Source organism: Lissotriton vulgaris, chromosome 10 (assembly GCF_964263255.1).
Source record: "Lissotriton vulgaris chromosome 10, aLisVul1.2, whole genome shotgun sequence".
Classification (NCBI taxonomy): Eukaryota; Metazoa; Chordata; class Amphibia; order Caudata; family Salamandridae; genus Lissotriton; species Lissotriton vulgaris.
Genome location: NC_141698.1, coordinates 1,005,939,564 through 1,005,957,756, shown reverse-complemented (window position 1 = coordinate 1,005,957,756; position 18,193 = coordinate 1,005,939,564). Strand labels below are relative to the sequence as shown.

The following is an 18,193-nucleotide window of genomic DNA, read 5'->3' as shown; positions in this document are numbered from 1 at the left end:
GTGGTAAATGCTCGCGTCACACAGACTTGGACACGCACTCACACACACGTGTGCACACAAGTGTGCACACTCGCAGACGAGTAGTGCATAATTTGTGGAGGTGGTGGCAGCCAGCGCCCATTTTTGGAGACCACGATTATTTTTCACCATCAGGCGCTGACAGGCCACAGAAAAGAGGAAAGGAAAATTGTAATATAGGTAGAAGAACCCTGTAAGAGTGAGGTAAGTGGATAGAAAGTGTTAGCTGGTGGAAGAAAGAGGCATGAGGTTGATTCAAGAGCAAGCCGCCCTGCTATGCAGGTCTGCAGGGGACCCACCCCCCAAAAAAAACTCCTCCTCCCACACACACACACCTTCCGACCGATTCATTGCCATGTACCACAATTAACAGCCTCCTTAAAGGACACCGAAGAGTTCAAAACAGTTCTGAAGAATGCTAACATTGTTGTAAACAAACTCCAAAAGTGTGGTGTTTCTTTTGTGTTTCGTGGTGGATTCCTTTGGGATTTTTGGAGAAAAAAATAGGGAAAGCTTTAGTTAAAAATGTAGGACAACTCTGCTAGGATTCTACGGACAGTCATATGGGGTTCTTTATAAGGGAATGTAGATGACGCATAAGGAAAGTAATAAGGCCTTTTATGTAACCGCTACCAGCGCACTACATTATCTGTAACTTTGAAAAGTATCCTTCAGAATTTAGTGAAACAAATATTCCAAAGATTGCTTTTGCTTTCACTTACGAACACCCCCATGAGATATGTGCCCTTTCCTTATTAACTCGAGGGTGCAACCCTAGCAAGTAAGGGTGGTCACAAAAAAAGCGAAGTGATGAGCACACAATGTTCTCGCAGCTTGGGAACTTTCTGTGCCTGGACAGTTTGTCATCCGCCACTTTCAGAAGGAAGCACGCCTGGAGCTTGTCAGCCCCACCACACCCTCGCAGGACATGGGAGCCCGAGGCGGTTCACCCTGTCTTGATAAAGACTGCATGTGCTCGAATGTGTCCACACTGAAGTCATGCGACCCGCAAATTGCCCGACACTTTGGGGAGTGGAGGGTGATGGATTAAAAACCTAAAGAAGCAAAACTGGGGAATCTAACATAAAATCGACAGAACCCACCAGAAACTGCACAGTTTCATCCGGACACCATTTTATAACCAGTGTGCACTGGTGGTGCGCCCTGTGTGCTAATACTAAGGCTGATCGTCTGAAATTCTGTAATGTATTCACACTTTAATAGTAAAATAGCGTGGTATGTGTGTGTTGTGTGCACATGCCACAGAACTGCATGATCAGGGCAGGCTGCCTGTGCATAAAACCCTGTATGAGTGGAACCCTAGCCGTGCCAGTCTTTGTTAGTGTGTGTGATTGTTTTTCTATAAATGATGGGCAAGGAAGGCCTCAAAGGGGCTTCTGAAATCATGCCCAGTCATTCTTCGAACCCTGTGGGGGTCACTTCACAAGTCCAAGACACTAAACCTGGATACAGAGGAACAGGATGTGCAGTGTGACATGGTGGGATCGTTTAAAGTGTGCCTAGTTATATCAATCAATCCGGGTTTATACAGCGCTGCTAATCACCGGATAGGGTATCCAGGCGCTTGCAGGCCCAGGCGCGCATTGGAACAGCCCGGTCTTGAGGGCACTTCGGAATTCCAAAGATGCAGCTCCGGCTCAACCCTATGTCCCCTCGTATTGTCATGACATCAGCATACTCCTAGAAAGCAAAGAGGTCTCTCGGAGCCATGTTTATTTGTTGTAATTTCTCCTTAACACATCCCATCAGAAGTCAGTCAGTATGACCTTACTAAAGTGTAACGATGGAATGTAATGTTTGTTTTGAGGAGGAAAAAACCAAACACACCGTTCAACTGCGTGTTAGCAAGTGCTTCCTCTTTTTTTCTCGGCCTTGGAAGGATGAAAGGCAGAGCCCGTTCTGCCGATCCTAGGACGCGCAGATGGGCCCAGCCCGCATGCTGCGATAACCTGCTTTTCCAGATGGGGAGCAGAGTCCCCGGCCCGCGTTTGCAGGGCTGGAAGAGCCGAGACACGCGCGGCGTCGGCCGCTCCCAAGCTCCAGAGCCCCTATCTCGGGCGGCCCTGGCTGCCTTTCAGGCGCACTTTGCTCCGAGGCCCGCCGCCCTGGGAGTGGCGAGGCTGGGCCGAGGCCTGCCAACGCCCCTGGCACGGCGCGCGGCTCGGGCGTGGCCCGGCTCGGGTTTCCGCACACTGGGGAGGGAGCGCAGGGCCACACCTTGCGAGGGCCTCGCGGTGCATCTCCGGGCAGTAGCGGCGGTGAGAGGTTATTGGAGCAAACGTGGTGCCCGGCAGCAGCTTCGGAGTGGGCGATCTCACGTTCAATACTACAAAAATAATATTACAAGTTCTCACGTCATAATTAAAAATATCAGAACACCATGTCAAGGCCGGGAGTGTGCAATGTTTTAAATTCGACTACGAAATTCCCAATTTCCACCCTGTACAAATGTTGCGTTTCTCTTTCAACTTGCAAATCCAAAGTTTCTCCACATCCCGAGATCATTTTTACTACAGCGAGAACATTTTTTTCACTCTAATTAAAAGCAGCCATGCCGTAAACTGTTAACAGTTGTTCTATACAAGTTTACCCTGCACTGTGCACTTGCCGTTTGGAGACGCCCATTAACTGTTTCTTGGTAGGATATCGTATGCACATTGTCTGAAGTATTGCGATTGTCACGCCGTTGTGACGAAAAAACTTCTCAAGGTTGCAATGTTTGCTATAGAGCTTGTGAATGTGGCAAAACAAGTGAAAAGGGGTCTCCCCACTTGCATAGCTTCCCCGCATGTGGTAGGTAATTATTGGCATAGTTTTGAAACACCCCCATGCCGCGGTCAGTGTGGGGTAAAGTGTGGGTTCAACTGATGACACATACAACAACTGTAAAATGAAAGGAAGAACGCGCCCCGCCCCCTTGCAGGATTCATTTGACGTCAGAGTGGTGGTTGGCACTACCACCCCAAGCCATGCGCGCCAGAATTGTGGCGCCCTCTGCTGACGGAACTGCCCAACTTGCTGCATATGAATGTCAGAGCTATTGGACGAGTGTCATTGAAGCGAGTTTCATAGCACTAAGGTAGGTGGGGTGGGGGCGGGGGGACGTTTCTAAAATATCCAATTTAAAAAAAAATGTCTGGCTTTGACCTTCACAGACACAAGGAAGCCCTTCCTAGGGTGATGTGTTGACACTTGTGAACGTACAGAGTGGGAAGCTGGCCGAGATGGAAGGCCAGGAGCCGCAGAGTGACAGCTGTCAATCAGTGTACGAACTGCCATCTGTTTACAACTCCTATCAAACTGGCTCGAAAGATTCTCAACAGTAGGTGCATTTTGCTGTTGGCAGCACCCACACTTTGCAGTTGTCACTCTGCCCGTGCTAATAATAATAATAATAATAAATCATTTGTAGAGCGCCTGGCTACACAGAACTGTGTGTCCCGCGCTAACTGCTGATAGATTTCGAGAGGCACCTATGGAGAAGCTCTGGGGGGGTTACATGTTGGGGAACAAAAGCGTTTTAGGTTTTCCCCGAAATCTCAATTCAGATGGTTCCATCCGCAGATGAAGGGGGAGTGCAGCAACAGGATTTATGCCCTTAAGATCATCCATGAGCACAAAAACTGTTCATGTATTCAGCCCCCCCATGTTCCTTGGCGTCTGCACCCAGGACTGGCAGACCTGTGGTGGTATTTGTGTCGTGTTATTATCACCTTAAATCAAAAATGCTGAATGTCGAGACAGAAGAGTCGGATCCATGCCACATTTTCCAGGTAACCACCGACTGTGTAACAGTTCCATTCCCATTCATTGTATTACATGACATTTCCGAAAATCTGGCCTGGATCTATCCTGCTGGGATTTCTTTGGACACCTCTTATGCACATCCACACAAGAAGTAGTCCCCTTCAGTGCCAGGGCCTGCTGCTGCAATCTGTGCTTTTACATACAATATAGAGCTATTTTCTGGCATTTAGACAATGCGTGTTTCAGTCTTCCTCCACTAAAACATTACCCGGATTCCTTGCAGTCACATGACTACTTAGAATGTTGATGTGTTTCTACCGAGACATCACCTGACCGTGCAGGGCATAGGAAAGAAGGTCTCATTGCCTCAGGATGGTGTGTGAATAAAATGTGCCATGCAGAAAAAGCAGTTCAAATGGAGCCAGAGCCATCTATGCTATAGGGAATAATGCCAGCTTGGACAGTTATAGGGCAAGGGCAGAAAGAAGACTGACTTAAAACAGAACAAACATTGATAAAGGCAATAGTTCCAGCGTTTTGTGTGACAAAGCTTTTGTGTGTTGATCATATTTTCTATGTGTAAGACTACTGCACATGATATATTTTTGCAAGGAGATTCTATGTGGATCTGAAAAATGTGTCAAGTTTAGTTGTTCCAATGCCCCGTTTTTAGGCCTGCCTTTAGGAAGAAAAGACCTTTATTAAGTAAAAAAAACAAAAATATATATATAATATATATACTACACATACTTGCACAGGCTTTCGGTAAGTCCTCTTCACCCACTGGTCTGCTGCAGTGTTAGTCACGTTGTGTTTCTGCTCACCACAGCATGGGGCACAGTGCCAACCCTCTTCAGCCATTGGCTTACCTGGATGTGTGAGCCCGAGTTCTGTTCCTGCACAGTGTGCACATCCACATAATAAGTAGTCCCCTTCAGTGCCAGGGACTACAGGTGCAGTGTGTGCTTGGACATAAATAAAGAGGTGTCTTTTAACCATGCTTGTTTTTATACAATGTGTGTCTCCATACAAAAACAACCACAAATAAAAAAACACAATCAAAGCCAAAAGATGAGCAGCCAACCGCAGACCTATTGTCTTTACCAATGCTTGTTATTTTTTACTGATGATGGTTTTTAAGGATGGAAAAACCAAAGGTGATGATGGACGGAGAGTTGACAATACAAACACTCACCCCCAGTCAACTGATCTGGGTTTAATCCATCACCGTTCTGTAGCTCACTCCGCCACCCCAGTTTAGACATGGCCATATGCAAATCAGTCTGACCCTGTGCCTCATGGGAACAGTCCAGCCCGAACTGCCAAGCCATGTCTTCCCTGGACCGGAATCGAGCTTCCCAGGACCGGTTTCTGGCATTCCAGCCGTCTTCAGCCTGGCTTGCTTGAATCCAGTGGCAAAGTGAGCAAGGGACTCACGTCTGAGCATACCCTGCCAATTTAGGGCGAACAAAGAAAAACCAAAGGTGATGATGGACGGAGCGTTGACAATACAAACACTCACACCCAGTCAACTGATCTGGGTTTAATCCATCACCGTTCTTTAGCTCACTCTGCCACCCCAGTTTAGACATGGCTATATGCAAATCAGTCTGACCCTGTGCCTCATGGGAACAGTCCAACCCGAACTGCCAGGATGGACACTGATTTTATAGGTTAAAGGTGCAGACAGAACTGGAGACTCAGGAGTCTGTTCAGTGCTACAGCAGGCACAGACTGGGCATGTTACACGAGTACAACCACCTGATGTCTACTTAGCTAAGAGTCCTGGACACCGAACCTGATACTTAAAATAGCTGGGAAACTGCACCCATATCAGAAAGCTTACTAAAAAGGTGGTAACAGACCCCAGTATGCTTTCGGTGTAATTGAGTAAAGAGTTACTCAGTTTGTTATACATTTTTTAAGAGTGTCGGTTTGTGGTGTAGTCTTAAGCTTTCTGAATTGTAGAGTAAGTTGTTACTCAATTTATGAATGTTTGAAAAGAGTGTTGGTTTGAGGTGTAGTCTCTGCTTTTTGAGAGATTGAGTAAGGAGTTACTCCGTTTGTTATGCATTTTTTAGAACAGTGTTGGTTTGTGGTGTAATCTATACTTTGAGTGGCTGAGTAATTGTGTATTCAGTTTGTTATAATGATTGAAAAGAGTTGGATAGAGGTGCAGTCTAAACTTTCAGAGTGATTGAGTAAGTAGTTAATCAGTTTGTTATAATCAGGGCTCCCGGTTTTATGGTATTTATTTTTTTGACATTTCTGTCTGTATTTGGCAATATTTCTTTTTTGCTAAATTTATCTGTATTTATCCATATTTATTTTGGGTTTTATGGAAAAAGGAAGCTGAAATTAGTATAGTTCCATATTTATTAAACCGGTAAATATGCACTCGTGCTTGAATGCTTTTCAGATTTCAATGCAGTCAACACCCACAGACGATACATCAATGCCCTTATAAGAAAATATGCACATTTCACTATCAACCTTGTGCAGATCTACTGCTGTTAAAGCCTCTTTACTAAATTTCCTTTCATCCCCCCCCCTCCTCCTCACCTATCAATCCACACAGCTATTGACCTGGCAGTCATGGCAGACAGTATTTACAATTACTCAAAAAGCAACCAAATTCAGTTTTATCCATATTTAAAAATAAATACAGACAAGAAAATAAATGTATTTATTTTATTTGAAAAGTTTTATATAGCGCTGGCTAGACCTGGAGAAAAATCAGCACAAACGTAAAACAGGGAGCCTTAGTTATAATGGTTGAAAAGAGTGTTGGATTGAGGTATAGTCTATGCTTTCAGTGTAAGTAGGTTCTCCGGCTGTTTTAATGATTGAAAAGGGTTTGGTTTGAGTTGTAGACTGGTTCTGAATGGTTGAGTAAGTATATGCTCAGGTTGTTAAGCATGCTTGAAAAGCATGTTGGTTTGAGGTGTACTTGTTACAATGCCTAAAATCCAGTTAAATGTCGATCCATTGTCATTATGTAGCGCGGTTTTAAATATACTCGTTGTTTGGGATGGTGTCTACGTGCCCTCTCGGTCCATGCAGAAGAGTCCAGGAGAGACCATAGCCCCCTTCAATTGGTATTAGTCTTTTAAAAAACTTTTAGAATTGTACATATAACTTAAATTTTTATTGTACTTCTGTGTATCGATGATATTGTATAATTAATGTTTCTCAATTTTTATCCCTGTACTATGCCCGTAATTCCATTGTATGTAGTGAAATCTCACCTTTAGGTATGATGAATTTGTAGCTGTTGTAAACGAACGTGCTTTTATGGTTATAAATAACCGCAATAAAGTTTGCCAAACCAACCATTGGAGTTATTTCAAAACATTGTGGACGAGGAGCAGACAACAGTAAGAACCCGGATCTGTAAAAACAAATAGGTCTGTTCCCTAGCCTTGGTATACTTTGGGCAAAGTTGTGGTGGTAAGAGTGGTATGCCTCCAGTGTTATCTTGCTTGTGACGACATGGGACCCCTAATTGTAAATTACTCGTTCGGTTGTTGGAAGAGCTTGCTTGTTGTTTATTTATTTTATTTATTTTAAAGTTTTATATAGCGCGAACAAGATCTTTGCAGATATCGGAGCGCTTTACAAGGACACGGGGGTGATAAAGTAATAGAATGTAATAGTTGAGGTAGTTGGGTACAAGGTGCATAGTTACATAGGTAGATCAAAAAACAGGAGGTAGGTCACAGGTGAGGTAGTGTCGGTACAAAGTGCATAGTCAAATAGTTGCGCTAATAATGTAAAAGTACAAAAATAAGGAGCATATACTTTTATAAGCGTGCTTAAAATGTTTTTGGAGGTAGCATAAAGGTGGGCATCGTTGAGGTAGCTGAGTGCAGGATGTATAGTCACACAGGTGCATGTGCATCAGTAGTACAAGAGTAGGGATAGTTGAGGTGGTGTAGGTACAGTGTGCCAAGTCAGACAGGTGCGTCAACAATATAACAATATACAAAGAGGGAACGTTTACAATCAAATAAGTCATAATACAAGTAGTACAAGTAGACCAAGGGGTCAGGCAGGTATTACAGAGCGGATTCATGAGAAATACAGAATAATAGATCATGTGTATTTAGCCATGAGGATCGCTTTTACTTCTTTCTTAAAAAGTTTGTTGGAGGAGATGAGCCTGGTTTCCAAACATTGCGGCGAGCCAAACTTTAGCATCAGAAATTGAATCCAGCTTTAAAAGTTGACTTGACTGTTTACTTGGTGTAGAGCTGTTTCTGTAGCTTGGCTTGACTCTCTCTTCCTCTCTTGCAGGCTGGCAGCCCGGTACAAACCAAACCGTTGCAACTGAAAACGGGGAAGGCTATGATGGCTGCTTCGTCGCTTCTTGAGGACCGTGGGATGGAGAACCCAGTTCTGCTTCAGGACATCAAATTGGAGCCACCTGAGGAACTTCTGGATAGTGACTCCAGCCAACCACAGGCAGAACCTGTGGACCTGTCTCTGAACAAGTCCAAAGGGTCATTCAAGGCCCTGCTGCAGACCCCTTCCTCTCGATCGTCTCCAATTTTGACGCCGGCTCCCTCCCCGTATGCCACGATGATGTCCATGTCATCGTCCAGCTTGGGCTCCTCGTCCGCCATCCCAGCAGTGTTGTCGCCAGGGTCTATTCTCGCTTCCACGCAGGGCAGTGGTGGGCAGCAAATACTGCACGTGATCCATACCATTCCATCCGTCAACATGCCCAGCAAGATGGGCAACCTGCAGACTATCCCGCTGGTGGTGCAGTCGCTGCCGGTGGTGTACACGAACATGCCGACGGACGGAATGACGGCTTCTATGACTGTACCTCTGATTGGAGGAGACGGCAAATCTGCAGGGACTGGTAAGATCACCTTTCTATTCCCATCTATGTCACACACTTTCCATTCCTTTGAATCGCAGTTCCTTGGCACCTACCACTTTCTACGTCGAAGGAGAACTCTGGTTCTTTACATGTGGTTGTGAAACCACATAGGTGTGCAACTATATATTTTGAGGGTTGTGGTTTAGATAGGGCTGTGGAATTGTTTTTCACTTTTTTCCAACTAATCCCTTTGCATTGCAAACCGAGTTGGGAAGTGATTTTACATATGTTGTGCACACTCTACAAGACTATGGTCTAAAAAAAGTTCGAGAGTCACCACGTGCCTGTATATTTCTATTTTCAATTTCATATTGTAAACGAAAGGGACTCACCCAAGTTATGCGAGCTGTTTAAATATCCCACATAACTGCTGAGACCAGGAGATATTAATTTGTTTCCCTAGGATTAAGAAATGTAGGTAAGATGACAATCTTTATTCCCTCAGTAGCAAGAGTTTTATTACTTGACATAATTCCCTCCTGCAATGCAGAGTTGCATGTTAAACGACTATTTCATGTTCTGGTAGGAAGAGTTGCATATTAAGTGGTATGTTGTCCTCCGGAACCAAAAGTCGAATAGTACATGCAAATAGCAAGGGTTATCTGTTTGATTACATCATTTTCTGTTCCTTGGGCAAGAACCTCATGTTAGATGACATCATTTCCTCCACCGTGACTGGTCCTAGGAGTGAATTTTGAACGTGTTTTTCTCTCTCTTTAAAACGTTTTGAGTCAATGGAGTAGGCCGCGTTCAACTGTCAAACATGTTAATTTACTGTGACACATTAAAAATAATATACATTTTTGTTATAAATACGGAGAGTCTCATGAACACCTTCGCCACTCTAATGACCTTACCACATAGTAAGATGTATTGAAACGGAGCCAGTACTTGACAGTGGTATGCTGCCTGTTTGCGAGGTTAATATCATACAAATACTCACATACAAATAAGTTCCTATAGAAGAAGGGAATTTTTACATCCTTAAACAGTGCAGTGAGGTTTAATATAGGTCCCACTTGTTTTTGAGTTGGCTATTACCAAATAAGTCTTATTCTGTTGACTTTTGGGCGCATTTCTGTTGTGTTCGCTATTATTCTTTGCGCAGCCTCCGAGCGACCTTGTTGCACCAACACATTTATTTGTTTATTTATTTATTTGAAAGTTTTATATAGCGCGGACAAGATCTTTGCAGATATCAGAGCGCTTTACAAAGAATAGTACATGAAGGAGCATAATCAGACAAATAAATCAATAGGTCAAACAGTACATATAGGTGGCCGCAAAGCCAATCATGTGAGTAATAGGACAACTAACACAAATACAAATAAGTGAAGGGGTCAAACATGTAGTACAGATCGGTGCAGAGTATTAACAGTGTTCGAGATAGTAGTTCAAGTGTATTTAGCCATGAGGATAGCTTTTACTTCATTTTTAAAGAGTGTAGTGGAGGAGATAAGCCTGGTTTCGGGCGGGAGTGAGTTCCAGATCCTAGGCGCCATTCCTGAGAAGGAGCGCTTATATGTTTTTTCCTTTCGGAATCTTCGAGGTTTCAGTAGAAGATTGTTTGTGCCTCTGGTGTTTCTGGCTCCGCCAGAGATTGACAGTTTCTGAGCGAGGTAGCCGAGTGAGTTTAGGTGTACCGCCTTGTGTGTCATGCAGGCGATTTTCAGATGTATTCTGGCTTCAAATGGCAGCCAGTTCAGGGATTTCAAGTCAGGGGTGATATGGGAGTGCTTTTTTGACCCAGTGATGAGTCTCGCTGCACCGTTTAGAGAAGCTCTTAGGGGTGCGGTTGTAGTTAGGGGGAGTCCGCAGAGGGCGATGCTGCCATATTCAATTCGAGGTACGACAAGTGCTTGTACTGCGTTTTGGAAGTCTTTGGCTGGGAGGAAGGGTTTAAGTTTCCTAAGAGTATTGATCTGGAAGTTCGCTCCCTTTGTTGCCTTGCTGATATGTTGCTGCATGTTGAGATTGGTGTCGAGTGTTATGCCTAAAGATTTTGCTGAGTCCACGATGGTGGGTTGGACATTGAGTGAGGTTAGGTGTTTAAGCCAAATTTGGGTGGTGGAGATCTTCGCTGGAGGTGAGATCAGGAGGAACTCTGTTTTCAGGGCATTGAGTTTGAGATGATTGTCGGCAAGCCAGGATTGGGTGCATCTAATTGTTGAGTTCAGGAGCAAGATGTCTTTGGGGGACTGTAGTTTGAGATAAAGTTGGGTGTCATCGGCGTACATGTGAAAGTGTACATTGGATGCTTGTAGCAAAGTGGTGAGAGTTTCCATGACTAGGTTGAACAGAGTTGGGGAAAGAGAGGATCCTTGGGGGACGCCTAGCGTTACGGGTATTGGCGAGGACATCAGGTTGTTGCTCTTGAATTTCTGCGACCTGTTGTGAAGAAAGGAAGTGAACCACTTGAGAACAGTTCCAGATAAACCCATTTTTGTGTTTAGTAGTTCTAGTAGATTCTCATGTTTAACTGTGTCGAATGCTGAAGAGAGATCAAGGAGGATGAGGAGGCAGGTGTCGTTTTGGTCTAGCATTTGGAGTGCGTCGTCAATTATGTGAGTCATAGCAGTTTCTGTACTGTGTCCTGCTCGGAAGCCTGACTGGTGAGGGTTAAGGAGATCAAATTGTTCAATGTGTTTAGTCAATTGTAGTTTTGCGCATTTTTCCAGCAGTTTGGCGAGAGTGGGAATATTGGTACACATACATTTTCCCGCCATGCGCACTATTGCAAAACACATCCAACACGGCTGATGGCTGAAAATTAGATTCTAATTAGAATAAAAGTAGATCCCTCCCTATATAATACAATCATTATTGTACATGACGGTCACAGTTGTCTCAGTTGTTACAGCATTTGGTATGTAGCTTATTTTTTTCTCGTAAAATATTACATTTACATAGTGGTAAGACCTACACATGTATAAACAGTAAATAATTGATGTAAGCAACAAATGCATTAAAAGCATAATTTTCGAAGATTAAAACCAAATATTTAATTCAAGATAGGACTGGGCTGACTCAGTAAAATGGAAAACGCCAGAAGAGGTGTAAAGGGAGAGGAAAAACAGAAAAATAAGACGCATTACGGTAGCTAACCGATCAGTTTGATCATTACGTTTCAACACTGACATTATGTTTAAACCCTATCCATAAAAAGTCGAGTAGTTGTTCACCCTGCACCAGTTTCAGAAGTCATAATGTGATTTTGGTTCCACTGTTTCCTTTTGGGGTGGAGGGGGGGGGATGTGTTAGTCATGAGTGGATACAGAGCACGAGCTCATGCTGGGAGGGAAGTCAACGGAAGGGAGTTTAGGCGCATACGAAAATGAGTGACTGCAGCCAAGCTTGATTGACACTTCACAGGTACAGCACGTGCAGAGTCAGTGCAGGGCCCCCTGACGCACACGTGCGCAGGCACGCATCCCACGTACAATGCCGGCAGCGGGAGTGCGCGTGACTTGGCCCAGGCGTCCCTGACGCACACGTGTACACAGTATTGACAACAGCCGTGCCAGCTTCTCAGAGACAAGAAACAGTCGCAGCATGATTCAACACACACACACACACACAACTGGAACTACACAGAACACAGCAGTGCACTTTTTCGATCATATACAGAACAGCTGCAGGAGCAGGGCAGCAGCAGGGAACCCCTCACTGGTCAAGGGCTGCGTTTAAAACCTCCTATTGGCTGCCTTCAGAGTGGGTAAACAACAGGACAAGACCCAAAGGACAGCAAAGGAAATGCTGAGTAGCAGATGGAGAGATCAAAGACCAGCAGAAAAGGGTGGTTGTGTCCTCACTGTGTGGCATCCACAGCACTGGTAGAGCCTAGTCTGGAGAACAGCTTCCACCTCCCTGGAGAGAGTCTGCACCATGTTGTCCAGTTCTTGAGGGCACATCTGGGGTACTGTGTCCGGTTCTGTGGGTCCACTCTTTTCTGTTTTTCCAGGTGATGGTGACACAATTGTTGTTTATTTATTTATTTTTAAGGTTTTATATAGCGCGGACAAGATCTTTGCAGATATCAGAGCGCTTTACAGAAACAGGAGGTAGGGTAGACAAACTCTTGAAAACAATATAATATTTGGTAGTGAGTAAGTTGCAAGGTCGGATAGAAATCGAATAAGAGTATACACACTAATAAACGAAAGCAATGGCTAGGGTGGACAAGTAATGAATGGATGCGTGAATAGCTGAATCGAGCCGTATCAATGGGTAAGTGAGGAGAAGGCTGAGGTTTTCAGTAACTCGATGGATGAATGTGCGGAGTGATAAGTGAGTACCTGGGTGAGTGTCTCTACCACTATTACTTGAACACTATCGAATCAACTGACTGCTACATCGAACTGGACCGTGCATTGGTCCTTAATTGTACCGCGACTCGTCATTCCCTGAGCTTGGCTTTTGTTCTCAAATCGTTGTGATTACGTTTGATTATTACATCTGACCGGTTGAAGTAATGGCAGGATGAGGGAATGGTCGTGGTTGACGTAAAGTTTATGTTGATGTAAAGGTCGTCCACTCTAAATAGAAGGTTAAGTAAGATCCAGTGTGAGGGTGGATGGGTGAGTGCAATAGATGGATAGGTAAATGGTTCAATGAGCTTGTGGGTCAGGAAGTTGAAGTATTTGTGGATAGGTAAGGTCTGTGGGCGATTGTATGGAAGTGCTTATTTTTCGAACCCTTGTCCATGAAGGGTGCATGAGCCTAGAGGCAAGTGCCTGTACCTCTGAGCTATAGCTCCTGGCTAAAGCTCTTATTTTTGGATGGGTGAATTTGGGCACAGTAGTTGAGGATGAATGAACTGATGCAAAGAGTGGGGAGTTTGTCGATCAATGTATAGGTGATTGGGCGATCAATGTATGGGTGATTGGGTAATAGACAGCCATGGGGTTGAATAGCAGTGTTTGAGCCAGTGGGTGTATGAGTGAGCGACTGGATGGGGTAGGTCATGGGTGGCCGGACTGGGTGTATGAGTGTATTAGTGAGTTATTGGATTTGCAGGTGGGTGGATGGGTTGGAGAGAGACTGGATGCACGAGAAACAGAGACAGAGAGAGAGAGAGAGAGAGAGAGAACATAAGAGGAAAAAAACGATAGAACCCGGAGGCTTGAATAGTGATATTTAAACATCAACAGAGGTAACAAGGGAACAATAAACTCTTGAAAGGATTTTGCCTCCCTGTTACCTCGCTTGATCTTGCTCATTCTGCTTCCTTTCCCTTTCAAGCTACATTTTTGGAATTTTTACAACCCAGCATGAAACGGCAACATCAGTACTGCTAAGCAAACCGTTTCTAAACCAACAATTCATTTACAAAGCAGGATCTGTTTTGAGTGTGTGACATTGATCCACATTCGGTCCATCACCTGTTGTGTTTGAATATGAAAATAACTTGGTAAATAATGATTAACATTTTGAAGGCGGCAGAAAGCTCGTCCGGGAGCGAAGACGCAGCCTGTACAGTGTTGACATATAGAATTATGCCAGTATAGGCGTTTATGGGGGCATCCTGGGTGTTTAGCCCCCCCTCTTCCATGGGCAGCCTGCACAGTGATCACATATAGGATGACGCAAGTATAGCCATGTATTGTGGGGCACCCTGGGTGTCTAGGACCCCCCTCCCATATGGGCAGCCTGCACAGTGATCACATGCAGCATGATGCCAGTATAGCTGTGTGTGGGGGGAACCCAGGGTGTCTAGAACCCCCACTCTCATATGGGCAGCCTGCACCATGATCACATATAAAATTATGCAAGTATAGCCATGTGTGGGGTGCACCCTGGGTGTTTAGGGGCCCCCTCTCCTATAGGATGCCTGCACCGTGATCACATATAGAATGATGCCAGTATAGCTGTTTGTGGGGTGCATCCTGGGTGTTTAGCCCCCCTCTCCCATGGGCAGCCCGGATGCCTGACTCCGCCTTATGCCCCCGGACCAGGCAGGGATGTGTTGACCTCCATGCAGAGCCCGGCATCCCTTGCATGGCAAAGGACACGACGCCTGCACACAGATGGTCTGAAACCAGTTACCATCCCCTTTCTGGCCGGTATATTGTTTTTGTGAGTTGTAGGAAATTCATCTGTTATCTGATCAACATCAATCCAAAATTGATCGTGCCTGGGAATCCGGTTTCAGCCCACAGATCTGCATAGTTTGCATTTTTGAGCTAAAGGGAGCCGTGTGATGGCTTGCAACAAAAGCAGTGTGTGCATAAATGAGGAAGGCGCCGTGTGATAAAAGCAGTGTGTGCAATAATAAAGAAGGGGTCCTTGTGATGGCTTGTGACAAAAGCAGTGTGTGCAGGGACAAGGAAGGAGCCGCCTGATAAAAGCTGTGTGCAGGAATAAGGAAGGCCATGTGATGACTTGTAACAAAAGCAGTGTGTGGAGGGACAAGGAAGGCGCCGCGTAATTGCTAGTAACAAAAGCAGTGTGTACAGAAATAAGGAAGGCCGTGTGATGGCTTGTAACAAAAGCAGTGTGTGGAGCGACAAGGAAGGCGCCGCGTGATAAAAACAGTGTTTGCCCGAATAAGGAAGGTGCCGTGTGATGGCTTGTAATAAAAGCAGTGTGTGCAGAAATAAAGAAGGTGCCGTGTGATTGCTTGTAACAAAAGCAGTGTTTGCAGGGACAAGGAAGGCACTGCGTGATAAAAGCAGTGTTTGCAGGGACAAGGAAGGCGCCGCCTGATAAAAGCAGGGTGTGGCGGAACAAGGAAGGCGCTGTGTGATTGCTTGTAACAAAAGCAGTGTTTGCAGGGACAAGGAAGGCACCGCGTGATAAAAGCAATGTGTGCATGGACAAGGAAGGCGCCATGTGATAAAAGCAGTGTGTGCAGGAATAAGGAAGGCCGTGTGAAGGTTTGTAACAAAAGCAGTGTGTGCAGAAATAAGGAAGGCGCCATGTGATTGCTTGTAACAAAAGCAGTGTGTGGAGGGACAAGGAAGGCGCTGCGTGATAAAAGCAGTGTGTGGAGGGACAAGGAAGGCGCCGCGTGATAAAAGCAGGGTGTGGAGGGACAAGGAAGGCGCTGCGTGATTGCTTGTAACAAAAGCAGTGTGTGCAGAGACAAGGAAGGCACGTTATAAAAGCAGTGTGTGCAGAGACAAGGAAGGCACGTTATAAAAGCAGTGTGTGCAGAGACAAGGAAGGCACGTTATAAAAGCAGTGTGTGCAGAGACAAGGAAGGTGCCGCGTGATAAAAGCAGTGTGTGCAGGAATAAGGAAGGCGCCATGTGATTGCTTGTAACAAAAGCAGTGTGTGGAGGGACAAGGAAGGCGCCGCGTGATAAAAGCAGTGTGTGCAGGAATAAGGAAGGCCGTGTGAAGGTTTGTAACAAAAGCAGTGTGTGCAGAAATAAGGAAGGCGCCATGTGATTGCTTGTAACAAAAGCAGTGTGTGGAGGGACAAGGAAGGCGCCGCGTGATAAAAGCAGGGTGTGGAGGGACAAGGAAGGCGCTGCGTGATTGCTTGTAACAAAAGCAGTGTGTGCAGGGACAAGGAAGGCACCTTATAAAAGCAGTGTGTGCAGAGACAAGGAAGGCACGTTATAAAAGCAGTGTGTGCAGGGACAAGGAAGGCACGTTATAAAAGCAGTGTGTGCAGAGACAAGGAAGGTGCCGCGTGATAAAAGCAGTGTGTCCAGAAATAAGGAAGGCGCCATGTGATTGCTTGTAACAAAAGCAGTGTGTGGAGGGACAAGGAAGGCGCCGCGTGATAAAAGCAGGGTGTGGAGGGACAAGGAAGGCGCTGCGTGATTGCTTGTAACAAAAGCAGTGTGTGCAGGGACAAGGAAGGCACCTTATAAAAGCAGTGTGTGCAGAGACAAGGAAGGCACGTTATAAAAGCAGTGTGTGCAGGGACAAGGAAGGCACGTTATAAAAGCAGTGTGTGCAGAGACAAGGAAGGTGCCGCGTGATAAAAGCAGTGTGTCCAGAAATAAGGAAGGCGCCATGTGATTGCTTGTAACAAAAGCAGTGTGTGGAGGGACAAGGAAGGCGCCGCGTGATAAAAACAGTGTGTGCAATATTAAGGAAGGGGTCCTTGTGATGGCTTGTGACAAAAGCAGTGTGTGCAGAGACAAGGAAGGCGCTGTTCTCAGAGGCAGTGTATTCACTTGCTGGAACAGATAATGTGCATTGAATATGCAGCTGTTTTGTCTGAAGATAGGTTAGTGGTTGGAATGCACACTTGCTCTGCCCCCTGCGGTGGCTTGCAAGCATTGCCAACCAGAGCTCCTGAGCACGTGGGGCTGGTGCTGACCCTGCTCCTGCCCGTTCTCTTGGTGAAAGAAGCCTGCAGGTGCTTCCGAAGATGTGCCATGCCGGCCACCCAGGAAGACCCAAAGAACTTGGGAGCCGCAGGAAGCCACTTCCTGCAGAACCCCGAAGGCGGCAGTGGAGAGGTGTGGTGCAGCGCCCAGGGCAGCTGACTTCGGAGCACAGAGTTCACGGTTCGATCGACAGCGGCAGCTCAGCTTAGCACCATGTAACTCTAGGCAGTAGCTCACTTAATTTCCACGACGGCCCTCAGCGCCTTGAGACCCGTAAGGATGAGTAGTTTGCGCTTTACAAATAAGGATTTACATTTTTTACCAAGGGCTGTAGCTGGGAGCACATTCTGGGCTGGCGAGCCTAAGAGCAGGGTGAAGACACCAGTGGGCACTTCCAATGCACCATGCCCGGTACAATGCACCATGCCCGGTACAGGGGAAAAGCGAACAATGAAAGAATTGCTTCTGTGGACGACCTCCACTTCTGCTTACAAACCCCGAGCTAGTACTGAACACTCCACTGCAGTGGGAACAAAAGCCTCATATCACATGATCGGCAATGTAGTGGCTCGCTTTTAGAGGGCAAAGCGGATATTTTCGTAAAGAGGATTGTTATGCCTCCATGGCGTCAAAGGGGGGCCTTACCATAGCTGCAGTGCACGCGAAGCATTGCTTTTGCAAAGCAAGAATCTTCAAGTCACCTGGCTCTGTCCAGGTCTGCAACCAGTGTGATGCCTGTTGTACTGCACCAGCGGGGGATGAAAGCAATTGTTTTGTGTGATCTCATTTCCAACACCAGGGCAACTCAGAAAGCTTTATTAAAGATGTTTGTGGATCTAGAGATGTCCAGGCGTGATTGACTGAAAGACATCGCTGACCGTCTATTTCTAAACTGTTAAAGGGAGAAGTACTTTGGTTACACATCCGCAAGTCACTTTCACATGTGCAACTCTTGTGCTGGTTGAACGGTCGCATGGGCACTGCCACGGTGACATCACTTTGCGTCAGATTCGAAGAAACTGCATCCCCATAGGTTTGGAGTTAGAAAGACCATTGCCTGGCAGATGTGTGCTTTCCTCACAAGAAAATTGAAGAACAAAGGCATCTCCTTAACCCCTTGCCCGCGGCCGGAATTCCGCTCCTGTGCGGCACATTCCGATCGCGGGCGTGGTTGTGACGGCTCCCGGCCGTCATCAGCACACGAGCCCTGTGTGCCATGACTGACGGGAGC

General features: G+C 45.8%; 1 protein-coding gene across 3 annotated transcripts in view; it reads left to right on the top strand.

The window, feature by feature from the left end:
- The window catches only part of LOC147689146 (Krueppel-like factor 8), a 664,854-nt gene that overhangs the window by 624,341 nt on the left and 22,320 nt on the right, over positions 1–18,193 (top strand). For all 3 annotated transcript variants that reach the window (XM_086942040.1, XM_086942041.1, XM_086942039.1), the window contains one exon: positions 8,083–8,653. In XM_086942040.1, coding sequence (XP_086798166.1) covers positions 8,083–8,653 — 571 coding nt within the window. The remainder of the gene's footprint in view (positions 1–8,082; positions 8,654–18,193) is intronic.